Below are 13,981 nucleotides of genomic sequence, written 5' to 3' on the forward strand. Positions count from 1 at the left end.
CAGTGTCAGGGCCCTGAGCTTACCCACACCTCCGCGGTCTCTTCCCCTGGCTCCTCAGGGTTTGGCTGCCTGTGCTGGAGCCCAGCAGTGACGTGGGCTCCATGTGAGCTGGGGCCGGACCACTGGGAAAGAGCAGGGAGGATTTTTGGTGGTGGGCTCCCCTCCTCAGCACAGGACCTGCTTTTAAGCTCAGATATGTGCCCTTTGTCCTTGCCTGAGCGCCATTTCAGCAATGCCGTGCTTGGCCTTCTGCCTCGCTGATCCTGACCTTGCCTTGCTACCTTGACTTCCTGGCTTGACCTCAGATGTGCTTTGTCACTACGGATTTGTCCGGTGATCAAGGGACTGTTGGCTGACCCTAGTTACCATCACCGGACCTGCTCTGGTTGCCTYGCTCAGATGCTGTGGGATTGCGGCCTCACCAGTACCTCATCTGTGCTGCCACTTGGCATCTCTTTGCAGCCCTCTGATTATTGCATTCTTGTTTTTGTTCATCTTAAACCACCCCAACATGCACTGGGAAGAGGTTAGATGCTGATTAGTTGCAGGTGGGTTTGTTCTTCTGCTGATGGTGACTCACGAATGTCTTCAGAGAGAGTAGCAGTTTGCATTGCCTTGTGCCTCCTAGAAGTTAATCTTTGGGCTGAAACAGCAGTCTCAGACACAGAGTACAATGAAGTTACAAGAAGAAGATTGGTTCCTCTTTTATTCTAGCGCTGCAGTGAAATTTCACATTCTGTTGCAAAATACATTATGTTCTTAGCTCAGCATAGGGACATGTCTGTGGTGAAGCAACTTGCACTGCTACTTGCATACTGTTCATTTTATAACATATAAAAGGGAATTACAGGAAAAAGCACATTAAAACAACACAAAATCCAGCAAACAGATAAATGGAAACAAAGAAGGGAAGGGAATATATTCTTTTAGAGAAGGTGTCCGCCAGAGTAGTGACAAACATATTTATGAAATTCACAGGATCATAAGATAATTCAGGTTGGAAGGGACCTGGTCTCTAGTCCAATCCCAACCTCAAAGCAAGGTCAGCTATGAGGTCAGACCGGGTTGCTCAGGGCATTACCCAGTTGGGCCTTGAAAGCCTCCAGGGATGGAGAGTGCACAATGTATGTCACTGTGCAACCTCCTCCACTGTTTGGTAGTCCTCATGGTGAAAAAGTTTCTTCTTATATCTAGTCCAAATCTTTCCTGTTTTAACTTTTGTGCATTGTTTCTGGTCCTCCCACTATGCAGTGCTGTAAAAAGCCTGGCTCCATCTTCTCAGTAGCCTCTTTGCAGGGTATGGCAAGGCTGCCATCAGGACCCCCTGAAGCCTCCTCATCTTCAGGCCAAACAAGTCCAATTTCCTCAGTCTCTCCTCATAAGTTCCCCTCTCAGAATGTGAAGTAAGTTGAAAGTATAAATAGACACAACTAGGAACTTGTGAAATCAATGAATGTGGCTTTTTGTGATGGAAAAACTTATAATTTATACGCACAAGTATCTTCTCATAAGAATCTCCATATTGCTTGTGACCACTGTGTACTAGAGAAGAAAAAAAAGAATTTCCACAGTGTCCTTAACTGCTTTTTCACCAGCTTCAGGGACAAGTGCTTACCACCCAACAGTGAATCATACAGCAATTGCAGGGGCCTGTGCCGGACCAGATCCCTGAATTAACGTCTGTACTTTTTAGCTGTGCTAACTTCAACCTTTCTAAAAGTGTAGGTTCTTTTACTGTCATTCTCATTCTTTGTCTGTATCTTTTTCTTTAACCTGGCAGACTGAGAGCCCTGGAAACTGTAATTGAGGCATCCATTTGCAGTTAAGTAAATTGATAAAAATTTCTTGCACTATTGACTCTGCAAACATAACCACACTCCAGATTTCAGTCATAATAGGCAAGACTGAAGACTGGTCTTTTATGTTGTGGAGATGCGAAACCTCACCTTTCAATCCTTCCCTTTCCTCCCTGCACATACTAGGAAAAAATTTCATCTGAGTTAAACCATCAGTGGCTAGAGTTTGGTCCTCTATGTGTACTCTAAGTAATGAATCTTCAACTATCTGAAACACGATATTCATATTGTAATAAAACCACATGACATAGGGTCATTCACTAGAACATACATTTTCCAAAGAATACAAAAGCTGAAAAGCTTATGAGCAGGTAAGTACCTGTCTACATGAGGTAGACCACTTTAAGAAGTGGCTGATCTCAGGAGTATGCAGCAGGAAGACTTGAGTCATTTCTGAAACACAGAAACCATCATAGCAGCATAAATTGCACCATCAAATGAAAAAGATTTACTGTACTCTCTCTAGCTGCTCCTTTGTCAATCATGTGAATGATTTCTCTGTGTGTGTGTGTGTGTGTGTGTGTGCGTGCATGCTTTATTAATTTCTAGTACAGTACTGATTTAAAAGAAAAGCCTGCCAAAGGCTCCTTACCAGATAAGGTTTAGCTTTCTTTTAAAAATGGAAAAAAATTACTATGTGAAGAGGACTCCAGCCTTCCTCCTGCTGAGTACATGCATGCTCAGCACATGGGGTGGTTAGCAAGCTGAGACAGGAGGCAATTCTGTGGGGGCTCCTTGGTAATTTTGTCAGTATGTCATATTCATGTTTCTTGACTGTGAGTTTGTTTATTGACATTGATTTATGCACCATGCCTGATTTAAAGATATGTTTTGATGCTCCATTGATTTCATTGACTCTGTAATAAGTCATTATTAGCTCCAGAGAACCCAGTAGTCTAGCCTCCCTTTCATCTTTCAGATCAGGCACTCACTGTGCTATTCATATGGGAAACCTTCCAATAAAAGACTGCTCTTTACTGCCCAACACCACTAATTTCCCTTAGACTGGTGTCTAATTTTGGGGGTATTTCTTAGGTACAGGCTTTATCTTATCAAATGTTGCTTTGACTACACTCTCTCTCAGACATTTTTGAGAGAGTCTCACAGGAAGTTCTGCAGGTGATCAGTGCACTGCTCTTCACAGCCGAACTACACAGAGCATTGGCTTTTGCTTGGTCTCCCCCACGCTTTCGTAAATACAGGCAACACTTGAGCAAATTCAGAATGTCTGTTCTTGCAGTTTCACTCACAAAACAGTAAAGAATAGGATCAGCAATGCAATTCAAACTTGTTAAGGCCTGTGTGATTCTGTAAATCTTATACATCAACTGGACAAACTGCGGGTTAGTGGTGTAAGGTTCTTTGATGCTGCGAATAAGCAACACAACATGATAAGGAGTGAAGCAAACAATGAAAGTAACTGTGATGTTCAGTATTAGTTTCCTGATTTTCTTTTTTTCTTCATCTACTGTGGCTTGATTACACCTCACCACTTGGTAGATTCTATAATAGCAGAACACAATGATTATCAAAGGGATCAGGTAACCCGAGCATATCCGGAATATATTCAGCTGTGCCTGCCACCATTCCAGGGGGTATTTATCATAACATAACGTGTGATTAGTGGAATTGCAAGGATCATTGAATGTTTCTTTGTTCACCAAGATGACTGAATTCAAGATGGTTTCCAAAAGCCAAACAGTTATGCTGACAATCAAGGAAAATCTTCTTGTGCGCAAATGCTGGAGCTTCAGAGGGTGAACTAATGCCAGGTACCTGTCGACAGAGATGCAAGCAAGGAATGCAGTGCTGGTGTAGAAATTCATATACATAAGGAAGGCGGAAATCTGACAAAGTAAGGCAGAGAGCCTCCAGTCATCTCCATGCCAGGCATAATCAATCCACAGAGGCAGAATCAGAGAGTACAAGAGGTCAGCCAGGGACAGGCTGAAGAGGTAGACTGCTAACTCATTCTTTTTCCTCACCTGAATGCAAGATGCGTAGAGGGATATGCAGTTGATGGGAATACTGATCACCATCACAGTGCTATACACAAATGGAAACAAATACTTATCCAGGGTGTGATCATCATGGCACCTAGCAGTGTTGTTCATTGTCCACCCTAAATAATATCTTTGGGCTAATTCCAGCCTGGATTTGATAAAAAAAACCCTCTGTAGTCTGACAGGTCATCACCTGCTAATTCTTCAGGACCTGGCTGGTAAGATTCCATCCATTGGATTGTAACATCTTTCTGTTACCAAAAGAAAAAAAAGTCAGCTATAACAACAACATTTTTAACAATAACATTATTGTTTGTTTTTATGGGCTTCCTGGTGGCTGTCTTTTTTAGAAGAAAGAAACTGTGTGTGTAGGAGATCAAAGTTTTTAGACATTTCTGGAGGGACGCATGCAGAGGAAAAAGAAACCAAACCTCTCCGGAGCATAAGGTCAGTCAGATGCAAATTTATATAGCAGAAAGGGGACACGCAGCTGAGGCACTTCCAGAGGGGCAGGGTCTTACAATTCCAGGTCTTGTGGGAAAGTCGAAAGAGATCGGAAAGTACACCACAGATAATAGAGGGGAGCAGAAGAGGGGTTTGGCCATGCCAAGCTGGCAGATTTATTCTCCCCAATACCCTCCTCTTTTCTGAGTCAATGGAGAGAGAAGGATAGAAAGAGAGGTATTCAGGTACCTCCAGATCCTGGGATTTTCTCAGAAGAGCAGAATGTGTGGCTGGTATGTGACCCTAATACTAATCACTCTCATTTTCTCACGTCCTCACACTTTCCCTACTTCCCCTCCCCTCCTTTCTATACAAGCCCCAAAGATCTTGCTGTCAACTTCACTATTCCAACAAAGGGACTGCATTTCCCGGGAACCATCATGTGAAACCTGGCAGGCTACTGGGTTCATGCATGCACAGAAGAATCTATTAGGGTGTCACTTAGACTCATGTGAGATGGAGATTCTCTGAGAGTACAATTTTTCATTTTTTCTTCTTTCCTCTAAGAATTGCAGTTGCCTTGTGTGAGTTTGTAAAACCAGCATCAGCACCCTGGATGTAAAACCATTGTCAATTAAGCATATCTTAGGCAATATCAGAGCTGTGGGTTGTGGAGTCAGGAGAGAATTTGGGAGGAAAGGAGGGGGGGCACAAAGGAGAAACAGTAAGTGGCAGACAAAGCACACCACCCTTTTGCAACATGAGTAACAAACTAGCTGGTGAAGGCCAGAAAGTTTTATCCAGTTGCCCAGTGGAGGAGGGAGCGATATGAAGGTATCGCGGTCCGCCCCTGACCGCAAGGAGTTGCATACCACAAATTTGCTGATCACGGACTAAGTGTTGACCTATAGTGCCCCCAGCCTCATTATCCCTGATTACCATATTAAAAAACATGCCCTTCACTGCATAATGATATGTAAATAAGGGGGGGCATATCCCACAACAACCGCGCAAATGGCAATCTAGCCAATGAAGTATGTCTGCTGCACTTCCACATCCCACCTTCAGCAACTATAAAAGAGAGGACAGCTCACTAAAGTTTTTTGGAAGGGAAGAAAACTGAAACCCCGAACTGTTCACCGGAGATTGCTGATGAGTGAGCCTCCTTCTCCCCTCCCCCAAACAGGGACGCCTCTTTGGTAAGATTTGCGCCTCCGACAATGTCGGATGCTACCCGGGGAAATATATTATTATTGAAAGCACTTGTTAGTTTGAGCTCAAAGAAAGAAAATTTGTTGCAGAAAGTGCATACATCAATGGCAATTCTGTTGTATCTGTCGCTTTAATAAATTCTTATTCTTTTCGATTTTGCAAAACTGACTCAGGGAAAGTCCTTGAACATGGGGCTCTGGCAGGCAAACCTAAATTACCAAGGTAAGGAAGGGCCTTTCTTCCCTCCCTTCACGCGACATGGGTATCAACAGCTTTGATGTGAAAATACAAGTAAAATGGCAGCCCTGAGCAAAGCTGTGGGACTGGAGAAGTTGTGTTCATGGGTTGGAGAAGCACTTAGGAGAGCTGACCTTCAAGTAGGAAAGGGCATAAAACCTTAGCTATGAGAGCATTTGTACTCACTGATTATATCACAGCTCTGATATTCAGCAGTTCTCTTCCCTAAAGGTTGAACTGTTATATGCAAGAAATGAAAGAATGCGGAATATTTGCTGCGGTCCCATTCTATTGCCAAATATACTAATTGCTTCAGAGAATTCTTCTCTGGACGTGCCTGTGACTCATCTGCGGTTTGCGCCTAGGCTGTCAGCAGAGGAGGYGAAGAGGCAGCAGAATGAGTGGGCTGCAGGATAGCGCTGTCTAGAACTGCTCCCACGTGGGGAACAGCTCTAACTGAAGGTAACTTAGGGTGCAGGGGTTTTCCTATGTGGTAGGCAAACTCATCCTGCCCTTTATGGGTTTGATGTGTATGTGTGGAGGTTTGTGGATTTGTCGGAGAAACCTGAGAAGGTTTACCACCTGTGTTGAGAGGTTATTACACAGACCTTTTTTTTGTAGTGGAACTTTCACTGCTATTCAGAAAGAAAAAGGAGCAATGGCAGAAATAGCCGGAAAGCATGTTACCAGCCACTGCTTTATCTGACCAAGTTGACTAACTTTTCACAGGCATAGCTAAATTTGTTCATGGGCTTGAAAGAAAAGGAAAATTCTTGAGAAGGACTTGTCAATTTGGTCCAATGAGCAGCTTTACGCACTTGCTAGATGATGACTAATTAAAAAAACCCACAGTGTCTGTATTTAAAACAAGTATAAGATACCTGCTTTTCGGTGTGGTTTTTTAAAACCACATGGTAAATAGGACAACATAGGCTTATCAGTATAGATAAGTATCACATTCAAACAGAAGAGGATCAAATTAAAAATCTAGCTCTAGAAGTTGGATCCCAGGGTTTTTTTGGCCCACTTCTGACCAAAAGTGATGCAAACCCATGCAGACTGACCAGATGAGTGAAAGAGAAAATACATACCTCTTTTCCAATGACATTTTAGCATCCTTTTTCCTATGACAGGTCTATTCATGTCTAACAGGGAAATGTGCACTTTAAGAAGCATGTATGCAATGCAGGGAGCACACGGGGCAGTGTTTATACTAGTCACATGATTGAGAAGTTGGAGTTCCTTCTCCCTCCCTCACAAACTCTTTCTCCATTGTTAATCGACTTGTCATATTACAGACTCACCCTGCTTACAACCTCCTGACTTGTCTACACATAACACAGCACAGCTCCTCTGACAGCTAGCTTTATCAGCTCTTTCTGACCTGCTAACAGATCAAGGAGCTGATTTCTTTGTACCTCCCATCTTCTTTTTCTTCAGCTTTCTCTTTTAACATGCTATTTCTACAGGTTTTCCTCTACTGATCTCACTGAGCCTAAGTCTGTATATGGCATTTGTCTGAATTGGACTGCATGTTCTTTGGGTGGAGACCTTGCTTTGCTCTTCTGAAATCTGCCTCAAGGAACTAACATTTTAAGATATCACTGGATAATGGCAGTCTGGAGCGCTGAAGTTGGGATTCAAAGAAGAGAGCTGGGAGCAGCTGGGAGGTGGAATTCTGCACCTCAGCAATTTTTTCTGTCCTTCATGTTCACAAGTCACTGTACCCCATGGTTTTCTTTTTTTTTAATAGTATCATCAGTAGTTTCTACGAACAAAGGAAAAAGATTGGCCCAGGAGGCAGTTTAAATTCCGCAGGGAATCCATGTCCCGGCTCTGATGACACACTGATTCTATTTATATGAGGACTTGCTTTCAATGAGAACAATGACAAGAAGTGTGTCATTCTGGCACATATTGATGACCTAGACTGAAGTGTGCCAAAGACACAGCAAACGCAGTACGGTACATAGGGTGTGTTGTAGCTTCTTGCACAGAAACATAAAAGCAGAAAGGGCGGTTTTGCTCCTGATTCCAACCTATTTCATTGCAATTGTTTGGGACCATATCTCAGGGAAAGCTGTCTCTACCGAGTTACTTGCTTAGCTTTTTTTTCTGATAATTTGGACTATGTTGTGCAAAATGATTTGTCTTACCCGAATGATGTGAAACATTCACAGGTTTTCTCTCAGCTATTGAGTGTACCTATCTGATTTTGCCCAGGAGGATGTTATTGTTTTATAGATACCCTGTCTAAAACAACATTTGATAATTATTCCCATTGACTGTTAAAATTTCTCTAAAAACCTATCAAGGAATTTCTTTTTCAAGATACAATCAAATTGCCCAATGTTCATGTTCCAAACTCACTGTAACTCAGAGGTCTTCCCTCTTACTTTGTAGACTTGTTTTTGAATCAGATGCATTTCCAGTGCAAAAAATACGTACGATTTTCTTTTTTTTTTAGTTCACTTCTTTTTTCAGTTAATTCTTTCTGCTAGTCAGACTATGCAATGATTAGCATCGTGCCAGTCCCTTTGTTACTTTGCTACAGAAAACTTGCTGTACAAGAACTCTAGAAAAATAAAATACAACTAGCAGTCAGAAATAAAATTTAGAGAAATGAACTAGCAAACGTTATGCTTCAAGGAATGTATGTAAACAAGCCCATAAACAAACCCTGTGAATGTTTTCAGAGAAAAATATTCATTACAGATAATACCTACATTGATGCATTCTTACAATACCTATTTTAGATTCAAAGAGAACTTTATATAGTCTCCCCACTTACGACATTTTGCAAGTAACAGTTGGCATTAAAATATCCTTTCTTAAGCACAAACAGAAAATGGGTATTCCATAATCTTATCCATAATCGACTTTCTAAGAGAARAATGGAAGAGTCTTTTTTATCTTTTCAGATAAAAGAATTCTATAGTCTGGGTAATCAGGAAAGATGGAGATTTTGTGTCATTAACAGAAAGGTTTAGCTGCTAATTAAAAAAAGTCTTGTGTTAGCCAATAATGACCAGCTTAATAATCTTCAAAACATCTGCTACTAATAAATGTCACTATATGTCCTTTATTTCAAATTCAAGTTGATAAAAGGGGTGAGTTGCTGTAAGCAATATTCATTATAATGTGATAAACTTTTGCAAGTACTTTGCTTTGTAGATAAGATTCAGGGGGAAAAAAATGTTGTGTGAACTAGATCTGTGAAGAAGCTGCTGTAGTGGTGCAGTTGTAGAACAGCCATAAGATGGAAGGACAAATGGTTTTCCTGATTTCTGTTTTCTCTCAAACCAATTCCAACAGTAGATTGATTTGTGTTCTTACACTAAGTTATGGAGCCAAGCTGATTTCCTCAAGTACAAGTACCTTCCATAGCTGGATCTTTTCTTTAATGAGCAGATCCCAAAACTTAATTCTGAAAGCCCTCACAGTTTGGGAAAGTTGAAATATATCTTTCAATAACATGGACTCTATCCCAATTTTTGTTTAAAATGAACAGCGTTTTTCCTCATGCAATGCTAACTTTCACCCACAGATATTCAAGAGGCCGAAGCAAGTTTAAAAGAGCTCAATCACACATAATGGATTATCGTATAGAGCATAAAAATTCTGTTAACATGAACTGACTTATATACTAATAGAAAAAAAATGTGTTTTTTAGGAAGCAGACCACCCAGGTGAGTATTATTTTATGCATACAGAAAAAAAGCTGTACCAAATACTTTTGGAATTCTAAGATGCTATTTTTAGTGCAGTTCATTTTTCTGCTAAGTTTATCTTGGTATGAATAGTGCTGAGTACCTTGTTAATGCAATACAAATATTAAAGAATATTAGTAGAAGAGCTGCTGGAATCCTCTGTGAGGCAATTTTGTAGTAAGGATTGTACAGCTCAAAAACCTGAAAATTCAGCCCCAAATATTTTCTTCTCCCTCCTTCTCCCCCTCTCCTTCTAAGCAATAGATATTTTCATCATGGCAATACCATGAGATCAGTAAATCAAGCTGGCAAGTCTTCTGGATATTTTGAAGTCATTCATGCTTTTGCCTCACATTTCACTTGTGCTGGGGGCAGGGGAAATATTCCCTCTCTCAAAGCAAGCTTTTCCAGCCCCTTCCGTGTCCCTTAGTTTTGTTGTATGATGTCAGCATCACAGTAAGGGAGAGCCAGCTTGAAACCTGTATCAGAAAGTAAGGTGCGTATCTGCTGACTTCTTGGCTATTACACACTTACCTAGGTGGCCATGTGCTCCAGCGTAGCGGTTTCTCTGTGATACCATCGGCAATGTACCCCGCGTCTGGTTCTGAGAAGAGAAACTGCTTCATCAAATAAAGTAACAGGAAGCTGCACTTGGATACACCAATGAGGCAACGGCTTTCACATCTTTTAAGTTTTTTTTTTTTTTTTTTTGCCTTTTATATCTTGTTAATCTTGGCTTACCCATGAGAAAAACGGCAACATAAGTGAATAAATGACGGCACCAAGCTTCTAGGACTATTTTTGGTAAATCTGCAAAAGCTGTTTTGAAAACAATGCCTACTGACATGAATAGAGTATACTGTAAACCTCTTACCTAGGACTTAATGTAGCCTACAGAAAAACAGCTCCAGAGAAAGAAAACACTGCTTTACTTATATTTGTCCAGAACATAAAGATGCTTTTGACTGAAGGATTTAGCAGTTGCCTCTCACAACAAATCCTCCCCAGAATCAAATAAAAATCCACTCAAGAAGAATCCAATAAAAATACATCATAACGACTTCAGGAGTTGGGTTTGTCCAAAAAGAATTAATTATTTTCAAAATCTGTATTAGTGTCTTTTTCTCCTACTGATAGGAGCAAGCTTATGAATAGTTTTAGGTAATCAAGGATAACAGAATTTTATGCACTTCAACAGTTTTCATGCTTCTATATTCTTATATAAACTGAATCTGGGGCTAGATGATGCTTTCACAGGAGTAATTCTTTTAACAGATAATTCTATTCAGTTAGACCAGTGAATAATTCCTACATCAGCGTAGATCCTCTTTTCCCTCGGTGATCAGAATAATTTAGTTATGTGGTCTGATTTTCTCATAAGTTCTGTGCTTATTTGGAATGATTCACTTCTGCTTCTAAGAAGCTGGGCACAATTTCAATTTAAATATATATGTCTTGGGTAACATAAAAATCGGCCTGTTTGATGATTCAGATGCTAAGGAGAAATGAAACAGACGGGCAAATTTAAAAGCCCTTAAATTGAATAAACAGATTTCTCTGAGAACAATACCAGTCAGTTCTTTAATATTTAATCATCAGATGCATAGATTTGGTTCCTTTTCTTTCCAGCCAGAGCATGACCCTTTCAGCCACAGTTTTTCTACTGATACACTTGGGTCAATATATGACCTAAAATCATCAAATCACTCTACACTTGAGGTTATTTGTAAACAGGTATTATAACCCCCACCAGCCTGGTGAAAGAGAAGCTTTTAGCAACTTGGATGGGAGATAGGTTAGATTAATTTCTAAAATAAATTTCAGTCAAATCTATACTTTCACTAACAGAAAAGTCATTAGACAAAGACCCTTTTTATTACTTCCCATCTGCCTTTTCCTGACATGGTATCTACTAAGAACAATGTCTGGTGGGCTAGTTCTGCTTTTCTTTTCAGGGTTGCTACACTGCAGTGAGGCAGAAGCAACTTTTATCCGTACCAGAAACAGAGAAATCTAGTTGATATATTTCCATAGTTCTACTCTGTAACAATTGATGGTGGGTCTGAGGGATCAAAAGATGCTAGAGAGGAAAGACTGCATTTTATACATCCCTGGAAGTAAAGCTATATGCAAAAACCAACTCTTGTCTGCATCATTATGGAACAATTTTATTTCTGATAAAAGCAGCACATTTTTTTGGAGATCTGGATACACCCAGTATCTCAAATCATTCCTCTCAGAACAACAGCATTTTAGTTTTGTGTGAGATTAGAGTGGTATGAGAAAGAACAATTGAAATAGAAAAGCATTAACAGTGGAAAACTATCTTACCTACAAAAGAAGTGATGAACATTTTGTTTAAGTCCTTAGTATTTTTATTGGTTATATTTGGGTTTACAAAGGGTCCAGATCACGTGTTAAAGAAACAAACACTATTTGCAGATAAAAAGCAAGGTTGACATTGCCAATCCAGAATAAAAGTTCTTGTAGTCCCATCATAACCTCTTCCTTCCACAGAAACAAATTCTAAGAGTGTTATTCTGCACCAGCTGAGAAGGGCGGGGGGCTATTCAGCACATCATAGGATGGAAGTATGAGTTTTGAAAGCTGACTCTTTTAAGCTTCTATGAGTGAATAAGAGAATGAATTCCAGAGCTGAAGCCTTCTATTGGGAATATATTGATCTATTAATTTAAGAAATCATCAAAATTATCCAGTTAATCTGTCGTCATGGCAGTATTTCCTGTGCATAAATTCCAGGTGTGCAAAGCTGTACGGTCTGCTGGAACAAACATGGATTAGGAGCCATGAGCGTAATTCTCTCTGCCACTGACTCACTGTAGCCTTGAGGAAGTCACTCTGTCCTTCTGCATGTACTAATGACATCRTGCAGCTTGTCTGGGTGTGAGCAGGTTCATTAGTTATTGCCTGATACTGCTCTAAAGTGCAAATTGTTTTATGAGTGTTTGGTATTGTTGCTAAAAAAGAAATAAACAGGAAATGTTAGTCAGGAAATGTCATCACTGAGACACTTAAGATTCCTCAATGACACGGTCAAGAGAGGCAGTGGCTGGGTTAACAATGTTCTTTACAGAAAGAAATATGCAAAACCTGGGCTTTTCTGTAACTCTGAAATACAGGCTGCATGATGTCAGTCACTGCATCTCCTTGTGCTTCATTTCTCCTTAAGCACATCAGCATCTGTTTCTGTAAAGGCTGACGGTTGGAAAGTTCTACTTTAGGGATTTTTATAGGGTGATCAGACTGATCACCAGTCTCCTGACTTCTTCTGAGCAGAAGGGTTTTCTTGAGCTCCATGCTAGGTGAAAACCCTGGCTGTCCTCATGGAAACCTTTTAACATATTTTTATCCAGTCGCACAGCAGCGTATGGCAAGAATATTGTAAAACAGAAAAGGTGTTTCTGCCTCATTAGTGGTGCAAGCCCAAATCCAGTTCCAGGATCCCTCTCCGGGGTCCTGTTGATGCAGCTGTGGACCCAAGTTCTACTTGGGGCTAACTGGTATTTCCAGGGAAGGCCCAGGGCCTGCCCTCTCCGGGGCATGCCTCCTACGCGGCCAGCCCATGCCCTAGAGCCGCTCCCAGCAGCACTGCCTGCTCCTTTACGAAAGACCAAAGGTCTTTCCTGCAGCGTGCTAGTTTTCTCCCAGAAAGTGCCCAGTGTTGCCTATGACACGAGGGATTTGGAGGCAGCCTGAGGAGGGGCTGAGAGCTGACCTGGAGACTAAAGCAGTGAGAGGTGGTGGGTGCCGGTGGTGGCCTGGAAATGAGAGGTTTACTGCAAAACAGCATTCTGCTCCCAGGAAAACAAATGTGCCTCGCCAGAGGCCCCGAAGAAAGGAAACCAGCTGGGTTTTACAAGCAGGCTGCTCATTCTGCACTACATGCAACTTTGCTGCGTGTTCACAGGCAAATCACCTCCAGCGCTAACGTGTAAAATCCCAACCACCCTGCGCGTCTTGAACTACAGCCTCCCCAGTTAACCCAAATCTAAGATGGATTCGAATGGCTTCATTCTCTATTTACTGCCCAATTACAGCATGGCAGCGCGCTTCCCACCTTTTGGAGCTTCCCTTGCCCTTTCTCAAAATGGCAACCGCCAACTTCAACCCAGGCCGGGTTCATCTCCTCCTTCCCCTTTAGAAAAATGGCGGCGCAGGGCGCTCGCGCCCCGCCCCTCCCAGGTGACGGCCAGGTTGGGCGGTCACGTGACCGGCGGGGCGGGGTAGCGGCGSGGGGCGCTGCAGGGCGGCGCGGAGCGGATGGCGTGCGCGGGTGTCTCTCTGCGCCCCGCGGCTCTGTTGTGGGGCTGGCTCCTGCTCGGCTGCAGCTGGGGCCCGGGGCCCCCCGGCGTCGGTGCCGCCCCGCTCTTCTCGGCCGCTTACGTGCTGGACGACGCCGGCGGGCTGGGCAGGCGGTTCGACGGGATCGGGGCTGTGAGCGGCGGCGGGGTGAGCGGCGCCGCCGGGCGCGGGGGGCTTCGGCGGGGCTCGGCGCGGC

The 13,981-nt window shown here is 42.2% G+C and overlaps 2 protein-coding genes across 8 annotated transcripts in view; one reads left to right on the forward strand and one right to left on the reverse strand.

Moving 5' to 3' along the window:
* Window positions 1–619: 619 nt before the first annotated feature.
* GPR65 (G protein-coupled receptor 65) lies at window positions 620–13,605 on the reverse strand. 2 transcript variants are annotated; one of them, XR_003255736.1, is made up of 4 exons: window positions 13,541–13,605; window positions 9,997–10,066; window positions 2,176–4,110; window positions 620–1,542 (listed from the first exon to the last, which is right to left on the reverse strand). XR_003255736.1 is itself a non-coding variant. In XM_026079400.1 (3 exons), the coding sequence occupies exon 3, from the start codon at window positions 3,968–3,970 to the stop codon at window positions 2,909–2,911; it is 1,062 nt and encodes a 353-aa protein (XP_025935185.1). In that variant the 5' UTR covers window positions 3,971–4,110; window positions 9,997–10,066; window positions 13,541–13,605; the 3' UTR covers window positions 620–2,908. The 2 variants fall into 2 exon arrangements, 1 of the variants encoding a protein (XP_025935185.1); XM_026079400.1 differs by having other exon boundaries at window positions 620–4,110.
* A 113-nt stretch (window positions 13,606–13,718) lies between these two features.
* GALC (galactosylceramidase) overlaps window positions 13,719–13,981 on the forward strand; it is a 47,228-nt gene continuing 46,965 nt past the window's right edge. For all 6 annotated transcript variants that reach the window (XR_003255735.1, XM_026079396.1, XM_026079397.1 and 3 more), the window contains exon 1: window positions 13,719–13,932. Coding sequence is in view for 5 of the 6 variants with exons in the window: in XM_026079396.1 (XP_025935181.1) it covers window positions 13,744–13,932 (189 nt within the window). In the remaining variant the exon portion in view is untranslated. The remainder of the gene's footprint in view (window positions 13,933–13,981) is intronic.

Source organism: Apteryx rowi, unplaced genomic scaffold, assembly GCF_003343035.1.
Source record: "Apteryx rowi isolate R43461 unplaced genomic scaffold, aptRow1 scaffold_5, whole genome shotgun sequence".
Taxonomy (NCBI): domain Eukaryota; kingdom Metazoa; phylum Chordata; class Aves; order Apterygiformes; family Apterygidae; genus Apteryx; species Apteryx rowi.

What these genes read in the sequence shown, in the direction of transcription:
- GPR65 (XM_026079400.1), bottom strand. Translation starts at nt 3,970, where the DNA reads ATGAACAACACTGCTAGGTGCCATGATGATCACACCCTGGATAAGTAT.